Source organism: Hordeum vulgare, chromosome 7H (genome assembly GCF_904849725.1).
Source record: "Hordeum vulgare subsp. vulgare chromosome 7H, MorexV3_pseudomolecules_assembly, whole genome shotgun sequence".
NCBI lineage: Eukaryota > Viridiplantae > Streptophyta > Magnoliopsida > Poales > Poaceae > Hordeum > Hordeum vulgare.
The window spans coordinates 168324506-168342962 of record NC_058524.1 but is presented as its reverse complement, the minus strand read 5'-3'; the positions used below and the strand labels follow the sequence as shown (position 1 = coordinate 168342962).

The window sequence follows — 18457 nt, the reverse complement described above, 5'->3', positions numbered from 1 at the left end:
ATCAGGGTTGGAACGACGAGGCGATGCTTGGGCACGGATCCGACTGGTATGGATGCGTCTTTGGTGTTGCTTGCCTCAATCCATTTTATCTTCTTGACCAATGATCCGAGTGGATCTGTTTGTGAAACGAACCGTCAGAGACCGAGTGCTTCCGCTCCGTGAACAAAGAAGAACGGGGATCGCCTTGTAGATCTATTTGGGGTTGTGCGGAGACCCCACAACACCGAAGGCAGCTCGGTGACCCATGCGCCGGCAGCATGTCCCACTTCTCGCAGGAGTCGAGGCTTCAACCCTTGAAGAATAAGTCCATTCGCTCGCTCTGCTTGCCCGTTTGTTTGGGGATGCGCCACAGATGCAAAATCCACTCGGATACCTTGGCCTGTACAGAAACCTTTGAATCTGTCCGAGTCAAAGTTTGTGCCATTATCAGTGATTATGTTGTGCGGTACCCCGAATCTGGAGATGATGTCCGTGACAAACTTGATGGTCGTAAGGGCGTCGAGCTTCTTGATGGGTTTGGCTTCAATCCACTTGGTGAACTTGTCGACTGCCACCAACAGGTGAGTGAAACCTCCTTGGCCTGTCCTAAATGGACCGACTGTATCTAAACCCCACACTGCAAGCGGTCAAACAAGAGGGATTGTCTTCAACGCAGATGTTGGCTTGTGGGACTTGTTCGAGTAGAACTGATAGCCTTCGCATCGGTCGACCATATCCTTCGCCATTTCGTTCGCCTGCAACCAGAAGAAGCCAACCCTGAATGCTTTGGCGACGATTGCCCTTGAGAAGGCATGATGACCGCAGGTTCTAAAGTGAATTTCTTCCAGGATTAACTGTCCCTCCTCAGGGGAGATGCATCGTTGAAGGACGCCAGGAACACTTTCTTTTTACATCTGGCCATCAATGACGGTGAAGGACTTCGACCTGTGGACGATTTGTCTCGCTTGGATTTCGTCTTCTGGTAATTCTTGCCTCAGGATGTACGCAATGAACGACACAGTCCAATCGGGGATGATAGCAAGAATCTCCATGATCAAATCAACCAGAGCAGGGACTTCGACTTCAGTCGGATCTGTCGAGCTCTTTGGTTGTACTGGTTCCTTTGTGAAAGGATCTTCTTTAACTGAGGGAAGGTGAAGGTGCTCGAGGCAGACGTCACTCGGGACTGGCCTCCGAGTGGATCCAAGTTTCGCCAATTCGTCAGCTGCTTGGTTTTTCAGTCGCGGAACATGGTGGAGTTCCAGACCTTCAACCTTTTTCTCGAGCTTCCTCACCGTGTTGCAGTATGTGGTCATGGTGGGGTTCCTTACGTCCCACTCCTTCATCACTTGATTAACCACCAAATCTGAATCGCCATAGACCATGAGGCGATGGACGCCGAGTGCGATGGCCATGCGCAATCCATAAAGGAGAGCTTCATATTCTACCTCGTTGTTGGAGGAATCGAAGTGTATCTGCAACACATACTTGAGTTTGTCTCCTTTTGGCGATATGATCACAACGCCAGCGCCGGAGCCATTTAACATCTTGGACCCATCGAAGAACATTGTCCAATGAGCCGAGTAGATGTGAGTCAGTTGCTGTTGTTCTACCCATTCTGCTATGAAGTCAGCCAGAGCTTGAGACTTTATAGCTTTCTTGGCCTCGAACTTGATGTCGCAGTACAACATCTCCATTGCCCACTTTGCCACTCGGCCCGATGCGTCCTGATTGTGGAGGATTTCCGACAACGGAGCATCATAAATGACGGACACCGAGTGGTCTTGGAAATAATGAGCCACCTTCTTCGCAGTCATGTAAATCCCGTAAATGAGTTTTTGATAATGGGGATACCTCTGCTTGGAAGGAGTCAGGACTTCGGAGACATAGTACACTGGCCGCTGAACCTTGTATGCTTTGCCTTCTTCTTCGCGTTCGACTGTGAGAACAGTGCTGACGACTTGATTTGTAGCTGCGATGTACAGAAGAAGGGGTTCTTTACTGAGCGGAGCAGTAAGAACCGGCTGAGTGGAAAGTAGGACTTTGAGGTCGTCGAATGCGATCTGAGCTTCGTCTGTCCACTCAAAAGTATCTGATTTCTTCATGAGTCGGTACAGAGGTAGCGCCTTCTCGCCGAGTCGACTGATAAACCTGCTCAAAGCTGCTAGGCAACCTGTGAGCCTTTGAACATCGTGTATTCTGACCGGCCGCTCCATTCGGACGATGGTCCCGATCTTTTCGGGGTTGACATCGATCCCTCGTTCGGAAACGAAGAAACTGAGTAACTTTCTGCTGGGAACACCGAATGAACACTTGGCCGGGTTGAGCTTGATATCGTACCTACGAAGGTTGGCGAATGTTTCTGGCAAGTCATTCAGCAGGTCAGAACCTTTGCGTGACTTGACTATGATATCATCCATATACGCTTCCACATTTCGACTGATCTGGTCAAGGAGGCATTTTTGGATCATGCGCATAAAGGTTGCTCCTGCATTCTTCAAACCGAATGGCATAGTGATGTAGCAGAAGCACCCGAATGGGGTGATGAAGGCTGGTTTTAATTCATCGGGCCATACAGACGGATCTGATGATAGCCCGAGTAGGCATCAAGAAATGAAAAACGCTCGCAACCCACAGTCAAATCGACAATTTGATCGATGCGGGGGAGCGGGAAATGGTCTTTCGGGCAGACCTTATTGAGATGCTTGAAGTCGATGCACATTCGGAGAGACTTGTCCTTCTTGGGCACCATGACAACATTGGCGAGCCACTTAGAGTGGTGTACCTCGCGAATGAAGTTGGCTGCCAAAAGCTTAGCCACCTCCTCTCTGATGGCCTTCCTCTTATGTGCGGCGGACCGACGCAGGCGTTCTCGGACAGGCCGAGCAGCAGGATCCACGTGCAGTCGGTGCTCAACCAACTCCCTGGGTACACCTGGCATGTCAGCGGGCTTCCATGCGAAAATGTCCGAGTTCTCATGGAGGAATTGGATGAGCTCGGCTTCCTATTTTGGATCGAGGGTGGTGGAGATGTTCGTCGGGGCAGCAGCATCGTCCGTCGGGTGGATGCTGACCTTCTTCGTTTCTCCTGCCGACTGGAATGCGGACTCCGAAGCTGGCTTCTTTGAACGCATCAAGTCAGCGGGGTCGACTGTCTTCTTGTACTCGTCAAGCTCGAGGATAGCCATCTGCTGATCGGCGATCCTCGATCCCTGCTGCAGACACTCCTCGGCCCGCTGCCGGTTGCCTGTGATAGTGATCACACCTTTTGGGCCTGGCATCTTCAGCTTCAGGTACACGTAACATGGACGGGCCATGAAACGCGCATACGCCGGGCGGCCTAGAATTGCGTGGTATGCACTCTGGAAGTCCACCACCTCGAATGTCAGCTTCTCCTTGCGGAAGTTCTTGTCGGAGCCGAAGACGACGTCCAACGCGATCTGACCGAGTGACTTGGCCTTTCGTCCAGGGACGACTCCATGGAACTGCATGCTGCTCTCCCTAAGTTTGGACATCGGAATGCCCATCTCCTTGAGAGTGTCGGCGTACATGATGTTCAAGCCGCTGCCGCCGTCCATGAGGAATTTGCACAGTCGGACTCCTTACACCACCGGGTCGACGACCAGGGCCTGCCTCCATGGGGTGGGTACGTGCGCTGGATGATCCGACTGGTCAAAGGTGATCGCAGTCTGAGACCATTTAAGGAACGTGGGGTTGATTGGGGTGGCCATGTTCACCTCCCTGTTCACCAGCTTCAGTCGACTCTTGCTTTCCACGTCAGCAAAAATCACCAGTGTTGCATGGACTTGGGGGAACGGATCCTCCTTGTCCTCCTCATCTTGCTCATTGTCCTTTTCACTCGGCTGCCCTTCGCCGAACCCCTGGATCAGGAGGCGACATTGCCGAGTGGTATGCTTCGGAAATTTGGCGTTGCCTTCTTCATCCATCTTCGTGTGGATTGGACATGGCTGGTCCAGGATGTGGTTTCCGAACTGTTCTTCTTGGGGGTGAACTGAGCCTTCCCCTTGCCCTTGAACTTGGCATTGGTAACGGCTGCGGCCTCTGCCTGCGGAGTGGCGGAGCTTTCTGCTTCTGCTTTCGAGTGTTGTTCCCATCTTCGTCAGCGACTGCCTTGTGCTTGCCGCTGCGAATGCGGTCCTCTTCTTCGCCATTTGCATAGCGTGCCGCTATCTCCATCATCTTGCTCATGGAGATGTCGCCTGTACGACCGAACTTCAGGTACAGATCTCTGTACCGCACGCCTGCCTTGAAGGCGCAGACTGCTTGGTGCTCTGTGACATTCTCCAACGTGTGGTAGAGGGTTGTCCAATGCTGGATGAAATCGCGCAGGGGCTCATTCTGCTTCTGGACACAGTGCTGTCGCTCCACGAGACCAGCAGGGCGTTTGCACGTCCCCTCGAAGGTCCTGATGAAGACTCGGGCCAGATCTGCCCAGCTGTAGATGCTTGAAGGAGCCAACTGGTTCAGCCACGCTCGTGCCGAGCCATCGAGCATCAGGGGGAGATGTTTCATGGCGACATGGTCGTATCCACCTCCGATCTGGACTGCCACTCGGTAGTCGTCCAGCCACGTTTCTGGCTTGGATTCTCCTATAAACTTGCTGATCCCCGTCGCCAATCGGAAGTTGGGAGGGATGTCAGCTGAACGGATGGCTCGACTAAAACACTCGGGGCTAGAGACGATGGTCCTGCTTCCACTCGAACGGTCTCCATCGTGACCATCACGGTGGGCTCGGCCCCTGTCGACCCTCCTCTGGGCGATGTATCCTCTTGCGTCGGGCCTTGGATCATAAGTGTCACCGGCCGAACGCCGATCATCATGATGTCGGGGCCCGTAGGGCCCACCCCGTGGAGGGGTGCGTGAACGGCGACGATCTTCGGGATTCATGGAACGGTTGCCTCCCCTGTGTCGCTGATGAGAACCGGGGCTGAATACTAACCGATGCGTGTTCGCGTGAACAGAACTGTTGTGGATCTTGTTGTGCGAGTGGGAGACCGCCGAATTCTGCTGTTGCGCCGTGTGCAACAGGGCACAGATCTGCTCGATCCCTCTGCCAGCCTCTGAATCAGTCGGCTGGAGGGAATCGGCTATCTTGGCGGCGGCGGCCAGGTTGAGGACGGTCGTGCGGAACACCTCCACGTTGCTCTGACGAGTGCGCCGACTGGCAGAACGGCGGGGCTGACGGCGATGCCAGATGTTTCACCGACCTCGTGCTCGTTCCGGCCGGTTTGATGGGGACTTTCATGGGAGTTGGCCATGTGCACTTCGGCTGCAGGCCCGCGACCCAAGTACTCGGAAGGCAACTCAGTCGGAACTGAGTCCGAGCGCTGGAACGGCGGCGCAACTACAACCGATTCGAGGACCGCCACGTGTGTAGACGCGTTCTGGCGCGCCTGGGCGTGTTGCACCCAACGCCGGAGCCGCGGACGGTGAGACCGCTTGTTGTGGCGCATGACGGGGGCAAAGATCGACACCGGAGCCGACTGCTGGAGAAGAAGGATGCCACGGGCGCCGGCACGGAAGTGCGTAGCCCCGCGACTAGGGAGCGCCTCGACGTCGAGAGGTGCATCCCGAAGCCATGCCGAATCGTCGACAATGAAGGAGAGTGCGCCGAAGAGGATCTCACGACCCATGCACGAATCTCCACCAAACGACATGACGAAAGGATGTAGTCGCAAACTCGCCGGAAGTCGCTTAGACGCCTGCCCCACGGTGGGCGCCAACTGTCGTGGGTATAAGTCTGACAGTAGATGTATAGGGTACGGAAGGATGGGCAGAGCCTTAGCTACGGCGAGGTTGTATGAGTTCAGGCCCCTCTACGGTGGAGGTAAAATCCCTACGTCTCAGTGCTCTTGGGAGCTTGATGTCGAGTGGAATATGGATTACAGTGAATTGCCAACCCCTGCACCAGTACGGAAGGGCGGCTTATATAGAGTGCGCTGCCCTCCATAACGGTTCGATGCACAGGGGTGGAGTAGTGGCGAATAAATGCCTACGTTACAGGTAACGTATGCCCTAAATGCTAATAAATGTACATGAAAACGTATGACCGTTGTCCTCCAGGGGGGTTACGATATACGGAGTGGAATCCATTCGGAAAGTTTGATACTCTCCGAATGCACGTCTCCGACTGGATGATGGAGGGATCGTCACCGAATGTATGATGAAACGTCCTTAATTCAGTCGGAACTGACTAAGGGCCTTGTCCCTTATGAAGGGTAGTCCTGGGGTAGGACCTATAGGGCAGGCCTATGACCCTACCCTGGGACTATAACCCCATCAACTGCCAAACCTCGTAGGTCGACAAGGAAACGTACTGCTCCAGAGTGGTACGGTAATCCTGTCATGGAGGTCATGTTGCTGGACAACAATGAACCTACGAGCTATGGAGAAACGATGGTGGGTCCAGATTCCGACGAATGGCCGAAGGCCATGAAATCCGAGATAGGATCCATGTATGAAAACAAAGTGTAGACTTTGGAAGAACTACTTCATGGTCGTAATGTTGTTAGGTATAGGTGGATTTTTAAAAGGAAGATGGACGATGATGGTAAATGTCACCATTAAGAAAGCTCGACTTGTTGCAAAGATGTTTCCGACAAGTTCAAAGAGTTGACTATGATGAGACTTTCTCACTCGTAGAGATGTTAAAAGTCTTTTGGAATTATGTTATCAGTTGTTGCATAATTTATGAAATCTTGCAGATGGGATGTCAAAAGGATGCTAACAAGTATACAACCAGAAGTTTTTGTTGATCCTAAAGGATGCTAACAAGTATCCAAGCTCCAGCGATCCTTCTAAGGACCGGAGTAAGCATCTCGGACTTCAAATATGCGCTTTGATGAGATGATCAAAGCTTTTGGATTTATACAAAGTTCATGAGGAACTTGTATTTCCAAGGAAGCGAGTGGGAGCACTATAGAATTTCTAATAAGTATATGTGGTCGACATATTGTTGATCAGAAATGATGTAGAATTTCTGGAAAGCATACATGGTTGTTTGAAAAGTGTTTTTCAAAGGAAAACCTGAATTAAGCCTACTTGAACATTGAGCATCAAGATCTATGGAGATAGATCAAGACGCTTGATAAAACTTTCGATAAATACGTACCTTGACAAGTTTTTTTGAAGGAGTTCAAAATGGATCAGTCAAAGAAGGAGTTCTTGACTGCATTGTAAGGTGTGAATTTGAGTAAGACTCAAAACCCGACCATGGCAGAAGAAAGAGAGAGGACAAAGTTCGTCCCCTATGTATTAGCTGTAGGCTCTAAAGTATGACGTGTTATGTACCGCACATGATGTGTGCCTTGCCATGAGTCAGACAAGGGGTACAAGAGTGATTCAGGAACGGATCACTAGACAACGGTCAAATTATCCTTAGTAACTAGTGCACTAAGGATTTTTTTTCACGATTATGGAGGTGATAAAAGAGTTCGTCGTAAAGGGTTACATCGATGCAAGCTTTAACACTAATCCGGATAACTCTGAGTAGTAATGCGGGTTCTTATAGTGGAGCAGTCATTTTGAATAGTTCCAAATGGCGCATGGTAGCATCATTTATAGGATGACATAGATATTTGTAAAGCACACACGGATCTGAAAGATTCAAACCCGTTGACCGAAAACCTCTCTCACGAGCAAGATGTGATCAAACCCTATGGGTGTTAAATTCATTACAAACACATAGTGATGCGAACTATATTGTTGACTCTAGTGCAAGTGGGAGACTACTGGAAATATGCCCTAGAGGCAATAGTAAATTGGTTATTATTATATTTCCTTGTTCATGATAATCGTTTATTATACATGCTAGAATTGTATTGATTGGAAACTCAAATACATGTGTGGATACATAGACAACACACCGTCCCTAGTGAGACTCTAGTTGACTAGCTCATTGATCAAAGATGGTCAAGGTTTCCTGGCCATAGACAAGTGTTGTGAGTTGATAACAGGATCACATCATTAGGAGAATGATGTGATGGACAAGACCCAAACTATGAACGTAGCATATGATCATGTCAGTTTATTGCTACTGTTTTCTGCATGTCAATGTATCTGTTTCTATGACCATGAGATCATGCAACTCCCGGACATCAGATGAATACCTTGTGTGTATCAAACGTTGCAACATAACTGGGTGACTATAAAGGTGCTCTACAAGTATCTCCGAAGGTGTTTGTTGGGTTGGCATGGATCAAGACTGGGATTTGTCACTCCGTGTGACGGAGAGGTATCTCGGGGCCCACTCGGTAATGCAACATCACAATAAGCCTTGCAAGAAATGTGACTAAGGAGTTAGTCACGGGATATTGTATTATGGAACGAGTAAAGAGACTTGTCGGTAACGAGATTGAACTAGGTATAGAAATACCGATGATCGAATCTCGGGTAAGTAACATACCGAAGGACAAAGAGAACATCATACGGGATTAACAGAATCCTTGACACAGAGGTTCAACCGATAAAGATCTTCGTAGAATATGTAGGAGTAAATATCGGCATCAAGGTCCCACTATTGGTTATTGACCGGAGAGTGTCTCAGGTCATGTCTGCATAGTTCTCAAACTCGCAGGGTCTGCACACTTAAGGTTCGGTGACGTTTCGGTATAGTTGAATTATTGATGTTGGTAACCGAAGGTTGCTAGGAGTCCCGAATGAGATCCCAGAAGTCATGAGGATTTACGGAATGGTCCGCAGACGAAGATCGATATATTGGAAGTATCCATTTGGCTTCCGGAAGATTTTCAGGCGTTAACAGTAAATCACCGGGAGTGGCGAATGGGTTCCGGATTCTACCGGGAGGGGCCACCCTCCCGAAAGAGAACCAAAGAGGCCCAAGGGTGGCCACGAGCCCTTAGTGGGATGGTGGCCAACCGAAAGAGGACTCCTTCCAAGTTGTGTTGGAGGAGGACTCCTCCCTCTCCCTCTCCTCTTGGTTAGGCTGAACCCTAGGGCCTTGCCCTAGGGTGCCACCCCTCCCCTACCTCCTATATATAGTGGAGGTGAGAGAGGCTTTTGGCACCTCAAACAAAGGCGCAACCCTCTCTCCCTCCACTACTTCGTGACACCCAGTAGCTAGTTCGGTACGGTACGACGAAACCCTGTTGGAGTAGCTCCACCACCATCGCCGCCATGCCGTCATGCTGCCGGAGAATTCAACTACCTCTTCGTCTCTCTTGCTGGATCAAGAAGGCGGAGATGTTCATCGAGTTGCATGTGTGCTGAACACGGAGGTGCCGTCCGTTCGGCACTAGATCGAGATGGATCATGAAGAGATCGCAGGACGGTTTGTCATGAGATCGTGGGATGGACTGCAATTTGGATCGCGAAGATGTTCGACTACGTCAACCACGTTATATACACTTCCACTTAGCGATCTACAAGGGTATGTAGATGCACTCTCCCCTCTCGTAGATGATAATCACCATGGATAGGTCCTGCGTGTTCGTAGGAAAATTTGTTTCCCATGCAACGTTCCCCAACACGTCCACGGCCACCCCGACATCGCCATCTAGCTCGTGGTGAGCTCCTCTTCGTGCCACCTGTTTTCCCCCTCTATTCGCCATCGTAGTTGTCACCCCCGAGGTTGGCCGAAGCTCCGCGCGCCCACTCCCTCGTGTTTAGGTGCTCCTTGTGATGTTGATCTACTCATGCTGCTCTCTTGTGGAGGTCCTAGTCGCTGCTGTTGTCTGCTACTGATGCACTACTTTCCTGCTGCTACGCAATAGATGCTTCTCATGCCGCCGCTGCTGCTAGCCGTTGTCGTGGTTGGCTCCCACTGTTGCCTATGCACTACTTCTTTTGCTGCTGCTACACGTGCGCCGCCCGCGCCCCGCTCTCGCCCGCCGCTGGCACGTCGTTGCTGTTGTGCTCCTATTGTCGCCCGAGTCGTACGCGCCCATTTAAGCTCGCCCGCTCCTGGCTGCGCCATCCATGGCCACTGTTGCTACCGGACACACGCCACCTATGCATGCATGCAACTCGCCTTGCCCGCGGGTGCACGATCATGCCTGCCTCCGCCCGCGCTGCCCGCTGCGGCCGCGGTTGCCCGGGGCTGCGCATTGCTCCCCCGCCCCGAGCGATGGGCAGTGGCCACCGGCGTTCCCGTGTGATCCCTAGGTTGATTAGTGGTCCTCAGTGCCCCACTTAGTCCTACTTGCCCCTACTTCATCATCGAAGACTCGATGACTTGAAGACTCAGAGACACGAAGACTCGATCATTCGATCGACAAGCCATGACCCGTCACATCACCTCACACCCCTTAGTTGTACGACTCTGCAGAGCTACTATGGAGTACCCAGGGTGATACCTCGTACTATACTCCTGATGTTAACTCTGTAGTGTAGTTAATCGGAGGTGGATTACGGAGGGCGATTCCTCTTTCACCACTTCCGATAATGACTCTGTCGTGCATCTCCTCAAGTGTGAACCATCGATGATGATTCCTCCCGGTCACATTGAAGGTTACATCGATTGGAATTCGTCGAGGGTGATACCTCGGATTCCTTTGATGTTATAGAAACACGGTTACTTTAACTTTACTACTGGAACATAATGAGATGTGTGGAGCGGGTGGATTCCCGCGTGATTGTGACGTTGCGTGGCCGGGCAATCTTGGCCCTTGTCACAAGTTTCGAGACACGCGACCGGACCACATATGATGGATCACTGATCATCACCGCAGTTAACAAAACATTAATGGGTTTGGATATGTGATCTCAGAAGGCCTCTGGCCGATTTCGCACTAACCACCACGCGGAATAAGTATGGGCACTCTGCGTCGTACATTTGCCCAAAAGCTCTTCAGAGGTCACAGTTGAGCGGCACGCGCCCGGGTGGCTCGCATAAGCATCGTCTTTGTATAAAGAGGTGCCACGATTGACACCGGCCGTCCTGGCAGCACGCGGGATTGTGAAGGGAGATGGCTCATGACCCCTTTGTGATTAGGATGTAGACTGGTGTGTGACCTCTTTGTTGAGCCTAGGTAGGACTACGGCGTGTTGATCGAATGAGGCCTGGCATGGCACAAGAAAGTGTGTCCGAGTAGAGTTGATCGAGTGTGTTGGGTAAGTTTGTGCACCCCTGCAGGCAAATATATCTATTCGAATAGCCGTGTCCATGATAACGTACGCTCAGAGTTGTATCCCGATCTATTACAACTATAAGTGTAACTTAATTTGAAATGTGGCTCCGATATTGCTTTCTCGCAGGGAGTCGAGGAAGGATCTGTGGGCATTACTTAATAAACTTGCTATATTATACTTATGCTATTTTCACTCTTTTTGCTATATTATACTTATGCTAGTCTTCGATAGGACTAGGCCTTCTCTCTATTTTCGCATTTATACAACCAATCCAAAGATATAGCGCAATTCCTTTGATACTGATGCGTACTTAGCATAGTTTTGATGTTAGTCTTGCGAGTACTTTGGATGAGTACTCACCATTGTTTTCTCTCCTTTTCCTCTTTATACGACTTGACGCGACCAGATGACGGAGCCCAGGAGATGGTTGATCCCGCCGCCAACTACTACTACCCCAATGGAGCCTATTACTACGTGGAGGCCGCTGACGACCATGAGTAGTAAGTAGGCTCTCAGACAGGAGGTCTTGCCTGTTATGTTTGTGCTAGCCTTCTTAAGGAAAAAAAACTTGTTGATTTATGTTTGTATTCAGATATTATTTGCTTCCTGATTCGTGTATTTTCGAGCTTATGTATTTGAGCCATCGAGGCCACTCGCTTGTAAAATGAAACTCGTATGACTTTAATTTGTGTTTAGAGTTGTGTTGTGATATCTTCTGGTGAGTCCCTAATCTTCGTCGTATGCATTTGAGTGTATGATTAACGTACGATCAAAAAAAAAACGTCATACATAGAATAGTTCAACCGCTCAAATAAAAACACAGAATAGTTCAAATAAACCTCAATCTTTGTGATCAAAGATAATGAATGGCTATCATTATTTAAAGGAATCGTATAAAAAGAATCCTCATTCCATTGTGCAGTTTTATTTCACCTGCGGCGGAGCAGACAAAACAGTCAAGCGGGCAGCAGAGATACTTCCAAATTGGTTTTCCATTTGGTGCTCCGACTTCAAGTCCGTCTTCAATACAGCCCATTTCACCTGCCCTAGCTACGACCTTCCCCTCCATTTTCATTTTCCCTGCGCCGATGCTTATTGGTTTTCCATTTTGTCCCTAGTCTTTAAAGATGAAAACTCATAGAACCAAATTTTGTGTTGGGTTTCCAGGGACACCGCAAAAGCAGAGATGAAGCGATAACATCCTGCCCGGAGGCCGACGTGGGCGCATCTACGCCCGTGGCTTGCAGATTGGCTCCGGTTGGAGTCGAGTTCACCTGTCATTTTATCCCAGAGCTCCATGTGCTGAAATATTAAAAAAAAAAACTTCCTTTTGCCATCCAGTTTTTTTTTCGCAGGATTTTGCCATCCAGTTCACTAGTAGACTGCATTATAGGCAGGAACAGGAGCCCGTTTTTTTTACACGGAGATATTTTACACCTGAACCAGTTCATTTGATGTACTAGGTACGACGGTAAGAACATAAATAAATTCATGTATCCAAGACAGAATGTTGTATTTCTGCATCAGTGGAGATAGGAGAGTAATACGGTCTCTTCCAAGACGCGTTGGCACGAAAATATAACTACACCGCGACCAAAGGAAAAGATTAACTGCTCTTAAAATTCGAAAAAGGAATATATACTCTCGCCTTTTTTTTTTTTTGAAATCATACTCTCGCCTTGTTGTATGAACGCGGGAAGATTACGATGAGTCCTCATCTCGCAAGCTATCTCACAAGCCGTAGGTGTCGTCGTCGTGCGCTCGACCGTACGAGCGTAAGGCCAGAGTAGGGATCACATCAGCTTCACCGCGGAAGGAGGAGTGCCACTCCATGGGCGAGCTCTGAGGGCCTCATGGCAGGCCGCCTTATCTGCCACGCAGGACGTGTTCGGGCCCCACCAAGGCCATGCCCGTTGGCCATCATGCCTCCTATATAGCCTCCGTCCACCCTATCCTCCTCTCCTTCGCACGTATTCCCCCTTCTCCTCCCCTGGTCACCGACGGGAAAAGGTAAACACGCGCATCCCCTCTCTGTCGAACACTTTCCTTTGCTTTTAAAATAAAAATAAAAATAAAGCACTTCCCTTTGATGAATCATAATACGTACTGTACTTGTGTATACTTACTGCATGCATGATGCATGATCGTAGTCATCGTACGAAAATACTCACGCAGCAGTGTTGCTTCACGGAGAGGAATATAGCCAGTTTATATATGACTTGATTCATTGGTTGGTTCTCCTCTTTCTGAGTATTGTCGTCCGGATAAGCACGCGGGCAGTGTGCCATGTCACGGGCTATTTTTCCATGCGTGCAGCTTAATCTTTCGTTCTTAGGATCAGCCAGAGTACGAAGGCTTCCTCGGGCGCGCAGTTAATTTATTAGTAATTCCGCGTTAGTAGCCAAGTAGCCCTCGTCTTCTTAATTTGAGACATGCCAAGAGTTCTGTTATGCTTAGACTCTTAAGGCAGTGACTAGTATTCTGCTAAGTTCTCTTTCTGCGGGTTATTCTGCTATAATTCTCCGGATTCTTTTTCTTTATGGACAAACATTAATAAATAACAATTTCATTGAATAAAAACTTATTAGATTTTGTTTTGGGGTAAATATTGTTTCAGTACAAACAAATATAAGCAAACAAGTAAGTTTTTAATTAAATATTGTAGATGTCGTGAAGATTAAATGATTTTTTCTAACAAAATGATATATAGCTTTATGGAGTATTTCTTAGCCAGCCTGTTTGAAAATGGGCTCCCGGTTAGCATGAAAGTGAGCATTTTTTTATGCGATCCAGAAAATAGATCGAATTCCACCATCAAGAAATAACGGAACAAAACAATCAAGAATAGCACCCTGGTGCAACATGCTAAAAAGTTTTAAAACTGCCTAAAAACAGTGGCTGCTGCCGCTTGCATCGCCAATAGCATAAGAAAATTGGGGAAGAAAGGCCTAATCTTTATTGATCAAAAACCACACAGTGTGGGATAACATTTACATCTTGTGGTTGCCCAAACTACACATGACATTCAGGAGCTAAATTCAAAACTAATCTAGCTAAGCTATGAGCTTCAACATTACTAGATCGACCCTCAAAAATGAAACTAAAAGAAAATGCAGCAGACTGAGGTTTGATCTCGCTAATACAAAAAATTTTTTTGAGACAACGCTCATAGCATAAATGAATACGTATATATTTTGAGGCAAGCAAAAAATAAAAATGGGCATATAGGTTGGGAAAACAGATTTTTTTTTTATCCCGTTCTTTCCAGGATTATTTTCTGTTGATTTTAACCAGAGAGCCCGTGTTTGGTTTCTACTCCTACTCCGCATCGCAGCAAGATGGACTACATGAATGGGCCAGGCCGGAACCACCTGTTCGTCCCTGGGCCGGTGAACATCCCGGACCAGGTGATCCGCGCCATGAGCAGGCAGAACGAGGACTACCGCTCGCCGGCGATCCCTGCCCTCACCAAGACCCTCCTGGAGGACGTGAAGAAGATCTTCAAGACCACCACCGGCACCCCCTTCCTCTTCCCCACCACCGGCACCGGCGCCTGGGAGAGCGCGCTCACCAACACGCTCTCCCCGGGGGACCGGATCGTGTCCTTCTCGCTGGGGCAGTTCAGCCTGCTGTGGATCGACCAGCAGCAGCGCCTCGGCTTCAGCGTGGATGTGGTGGAGTCCGACTGGGGCTACGGCGCCGACCTCGGCGTCCTCGAGTCCAAGCTCCGCAGTGACTCGCAGCACACCATCAAGGCCATCTGCATCGTCCACAACGAGACCGCCACCGGCGTCACCAACGACCTCCACGCCGTGCGCAAGCTCCTCGGTCCGTCCGTGCTCTGCCCTTCCTAGCTAAGCTAGATACCTCTTGCATGCATCGATCTTGTCTTGATATATATGTACTGTATATACGTGTGGATGATGCGCTGCAGATGCGTACCGGCACCCGGCGCTGCTGCTGGTGGACGGGGTGTCGTCCATCTGCGCACTGGACTTCCGCATGGACGAGTGGGGCGTGGACGTGGCGCTGACGGGGTCGCAGAAGGCGCTGTCGCTGCCGACGGGGCTGGGAATCGTGTGCGCCAGCCCCAAGGCGCTGGAGGCGGCCAAGACGGCCAAGTCGGTGCGCGTCTTCTTCGACTGGAAGGACTACCTCAAGTTCTACAAGATGGGCACCTACTGGCCCTACACGCCGTCCATCCAGCTCCTCTACGGCCTACGCGCCGGCCTCGACCTCCTCTTCGAGGAGGGCCTCGACAACGTCATCAAGAGGCACACACGCCTCGGCACCGCAACAAGGTACGTGCCCTGCCCTGCTCCACCAATTCTTGTATCTGCATGCTGCATGCCTGTGACGACGGCTTGATGAAAAATGGATGGATGAATCTGAAACAGGCTGGCGGTGGCAGCGTGGGGGCTCAAGAACTGCACCGAGAAGGAGGAGAACTTCAGCGACACGGTCACCGCCGTCGTCGTGCCGCCATACATCGACAGCAGCGAGATCGTCAAGCACGCATGGAAGCGGTACAACCTCAGCCTCGGGCTCGGGCTCAACAAGGTCGCCGGCAAGGTCTTCAGGATCGGCCACCTCGGCCACCTCAACGAGGTACGCACGCACGTCGCCCTAGAGAAACTGTTTGCAATTTGCATCGCCAATGACCAATGCGTGCTTGCCTGTCTTTGCTGCAGCTGCAACTTCTGGGTTGCCTCGGCGGGGTGGAGATGGTGCTCAAGGACATCGGGTACCCGGTGAAGCTTGGCAGCGGCGTGGCGGCCGCGGCGGCGTACCTCTCGAATTCCACGCCCCTCATCCCCTCCAGAATCTGAGCAAATTCCACGCACAAAAGCAAGGGGGTCGCGAGGAGAAGAACAAACACGTACAGTGTGCCCTGCTTGGGTCTGCTGCTGGGCACACGGCAGAGCACAGCAGAGCAGGCGTAGTATTATACTCTCTCTGTATGTAAAGTTAATTTTCACACACCCATCTATGCTAAAGGAGTATAATTTCGTCAACTGAAGCTTTAATTAAAGGAAATTGAACCCGGAGTATTATTACATCATGTGCCTCTCCCTCTCTTAGATGGCTAGGCTTGGTATTACTGATTGGTCTACTCTGTTTCCTCCTACTGTGTATAAGTTGTTTACAGTTTTATAAGAGTAAATTGCGCGATGGTAGAACATTTTGGACAATGACGACGGATTGGTATCAAGATTGGTAATTTTTATGTGTAAGTAATAAGGCTCGGGCTATACACTGCAAATCGGGCTAAACTATGTATTTAGATGTATAGACGCCAAAACTGACGACCGGGCCCAGCGCGTCACGCGCCACGCTGGCCAACTGGCACGTGCCCGCGCGCTGACTAGGACCGATCTGGCTCGAACCGCGTGTGTTTTAAAGCAGGTCCGATTGGCCTCCTCGCTCATGCCTCCCTCCCCGTGCGCTGCTCTCTTCCTCCTCGCTCTTGTCTCCCTTCAAGTCGCCCGCCTAGCCGCCTACAACACCGCCACATTGAACCGCCGCCGTCATGGTTTTCAAAGTCGAAAGAAGCGACGACACGTCTAGCCTTCCGTACATGCACTTCACCGGTTCCAGGGACGGGCTTAAGCAGGTCGGTTCACTTGAGCTAGGTTTAGGGTTAGGATTTCAGATTTGTTTTTTTATTTGAGTGATTTAGCTGGGTTTTTGTTTGGGCATTGTGTTTGTACGAGCTTGTGCACGCCCCTTTCATCCTTGAAGATCCCGATTACAAGGGGCTTGAGCTCGATATGATTGTCTTCTATGAGAAGCAGGACATGGCATCGGAGAGGCTTATTGCGTTTGAAGGAAAAGACACATGGAGAAGGTTCTTAGCATGTGTAGAGCCACTATGATCCATTCATGATTTTGTACCTCTTGTAGTGATTCACTTTGTGTGATGCAAATGCTCTTGTAGTGGTGCAAAATATGGTTGTAGTGATTACACTATGTATTGCATATGCTCTTGTAGTGATGCAAACTATTTAGTTCAATGGTAGTCATATTTTATAGTGTATATGCTCTTGTTCTGGTTACATTATATTCCGTATGGCAGTTATGTGTTGGAGCTTGCTCTTGTTTTGTAGTTGAGTGTTGCTGTAATGTTGAAATATTTAGCTGAATGTTGCTATAATTTTGGGATGCACATGTGTTATTTTTGTTGAAAATATGTCCTAGGGGCAATGATAAAATAGTTATTATTATATTTCCTGTTTCAAGATAATCGTTTATTATCCGTGCTATAATTGTATTGAATGAAAGCATAAATACATGTGTGGATATATAAACAAAACAATGTCCCTAGCAAGCCTCTAGTTCGCTAGCCAATTGATCAAGGATGGTTAAGGTTTTCTGACCATATGCAAGTGTTGTCTCTTGATAACTAGATCACATCATTAGGAGAATCATGTGATGGACTAGACCCAAACTATGAACGTAGCATGTGATCGTGTCATTTTGTTGCTATTGTTTTCTGCGTGTCAAGTATTCATTCCTATGACCATGAGATCATGTAACTCACTGACACTGGAGGAATACCTTGTGTGTATTAAACGTCACAACGTTACTGAGTGACTATAAAGGTACTCTATAGGTATCTCCGAAGGTGTCCGTTGAGTTAGCATGGATCAAGACTAGGATTTGTCACTCCGTGTGACGGAGAGGTATCTCGGGGCCCACTCGGTAATACAACATCACATACAAGATTTGCAAGCAATGTGACTCAAGTGTAAGTCACGGGATCTCGTATTACGGAACGAGTAAAGAGACTTGCCGGTAACGAGATTGAAATAGGTATAGGGATACCTACGATCAAATCTCGGGCAAGTAACATACCGAAGGACAAAGGGAATGTTATACGGGACTATATGAATCCTTCGCACAGAGGTGCAACCGATAATATCTTCGTAGAATATGTAGGATCCAATATGGACATCCAAGTCCCGCTATTGGATGTTGACCGAGGAGTGTCTCGGGTCATGTCTACATAGTTCTCGAACCCGCAGGGTCTACACACTTAAGGTTCGATGACGTTTTAGTATAGTTGAGTTATATGTGTTGGTGACCTAAGGTTTTTCGGAGTTCCGGATGAGATCACGGACGTCACGAGGGTTTCCGAAATGGCCCGGAAACGAAGATTGATATATAGGATGGTTTCATTTGGTCACCGGAAAGTTTTCGGACATTACCGGCAGTGTACCGGGAGTGACGAATGGGTTCCGGGTATTCACCGGAAGGGGCCCACCCACCCGGGAGTGAGCCCAGTAACCCTAGCACTACTGGAAAACAGTTTTTTGCCATCTGCTGCTTCTTTGCCGTCTGTTGGCTGATGGCAAAGACCCTCTTTGCCA

General features: G+C 49.3%; 2 protein-coding genes across 3 annotated transcripts; one reads left to right on the top strand and one right to left on the bottom strand.

Annotated features, from left to right (window-relative positions):
• Positions 1 to 3232: 3232 nt before the first annotated feature.
• Positions 3233 to 3556, bottom strand: LOC123413381 (the record flags this gene model as incomplete). The annotated part of the gene is made up of 1 exon (XM_045106316.1): positions 3233 to 3556. A coding segment is annotated over exon 1 (324 nt), but the record flags the coding sequence as incomplete, so codon positions are not given.
• A 9436-nt stretch (positions 3557 to 12992) lies between these two features.
• Positions 12993 to 16144, top strand: LOC123410884 (serine--glyoxylate aminotransferase). 2 transcript variants are annotated; one of them, XM_045103810.1, is made up of 5 exons: positions 12993 to 13097; positions 14422 to 14915; positions 15022 to 15388; positions 15485 to 15695; positions 15779 to 16144. In XM_045103810.1, the coding sequence occupies exons 1-5, from the start codon at positions 12994 to 12996 to the stop codon at positions 15914 to 15916; spliced, it is 1314 nt and encodes a 437-aa protein (XP_044959745.1). In that variant the 5' UTR covers position 12993; the 3' UTR covers positions 15917 to 16144. The 2 variants fall into 2 exon arrangements, with proteins under 2 accessions (XP_044959745.1, XP_044959746.1); XM_045103811.1 differs by having other exon boundaries at positions 13060 to 13097; positions 14426 to 14915.
• Positions 16145 to 18457: the final 2313 nt, after the last annotated feature.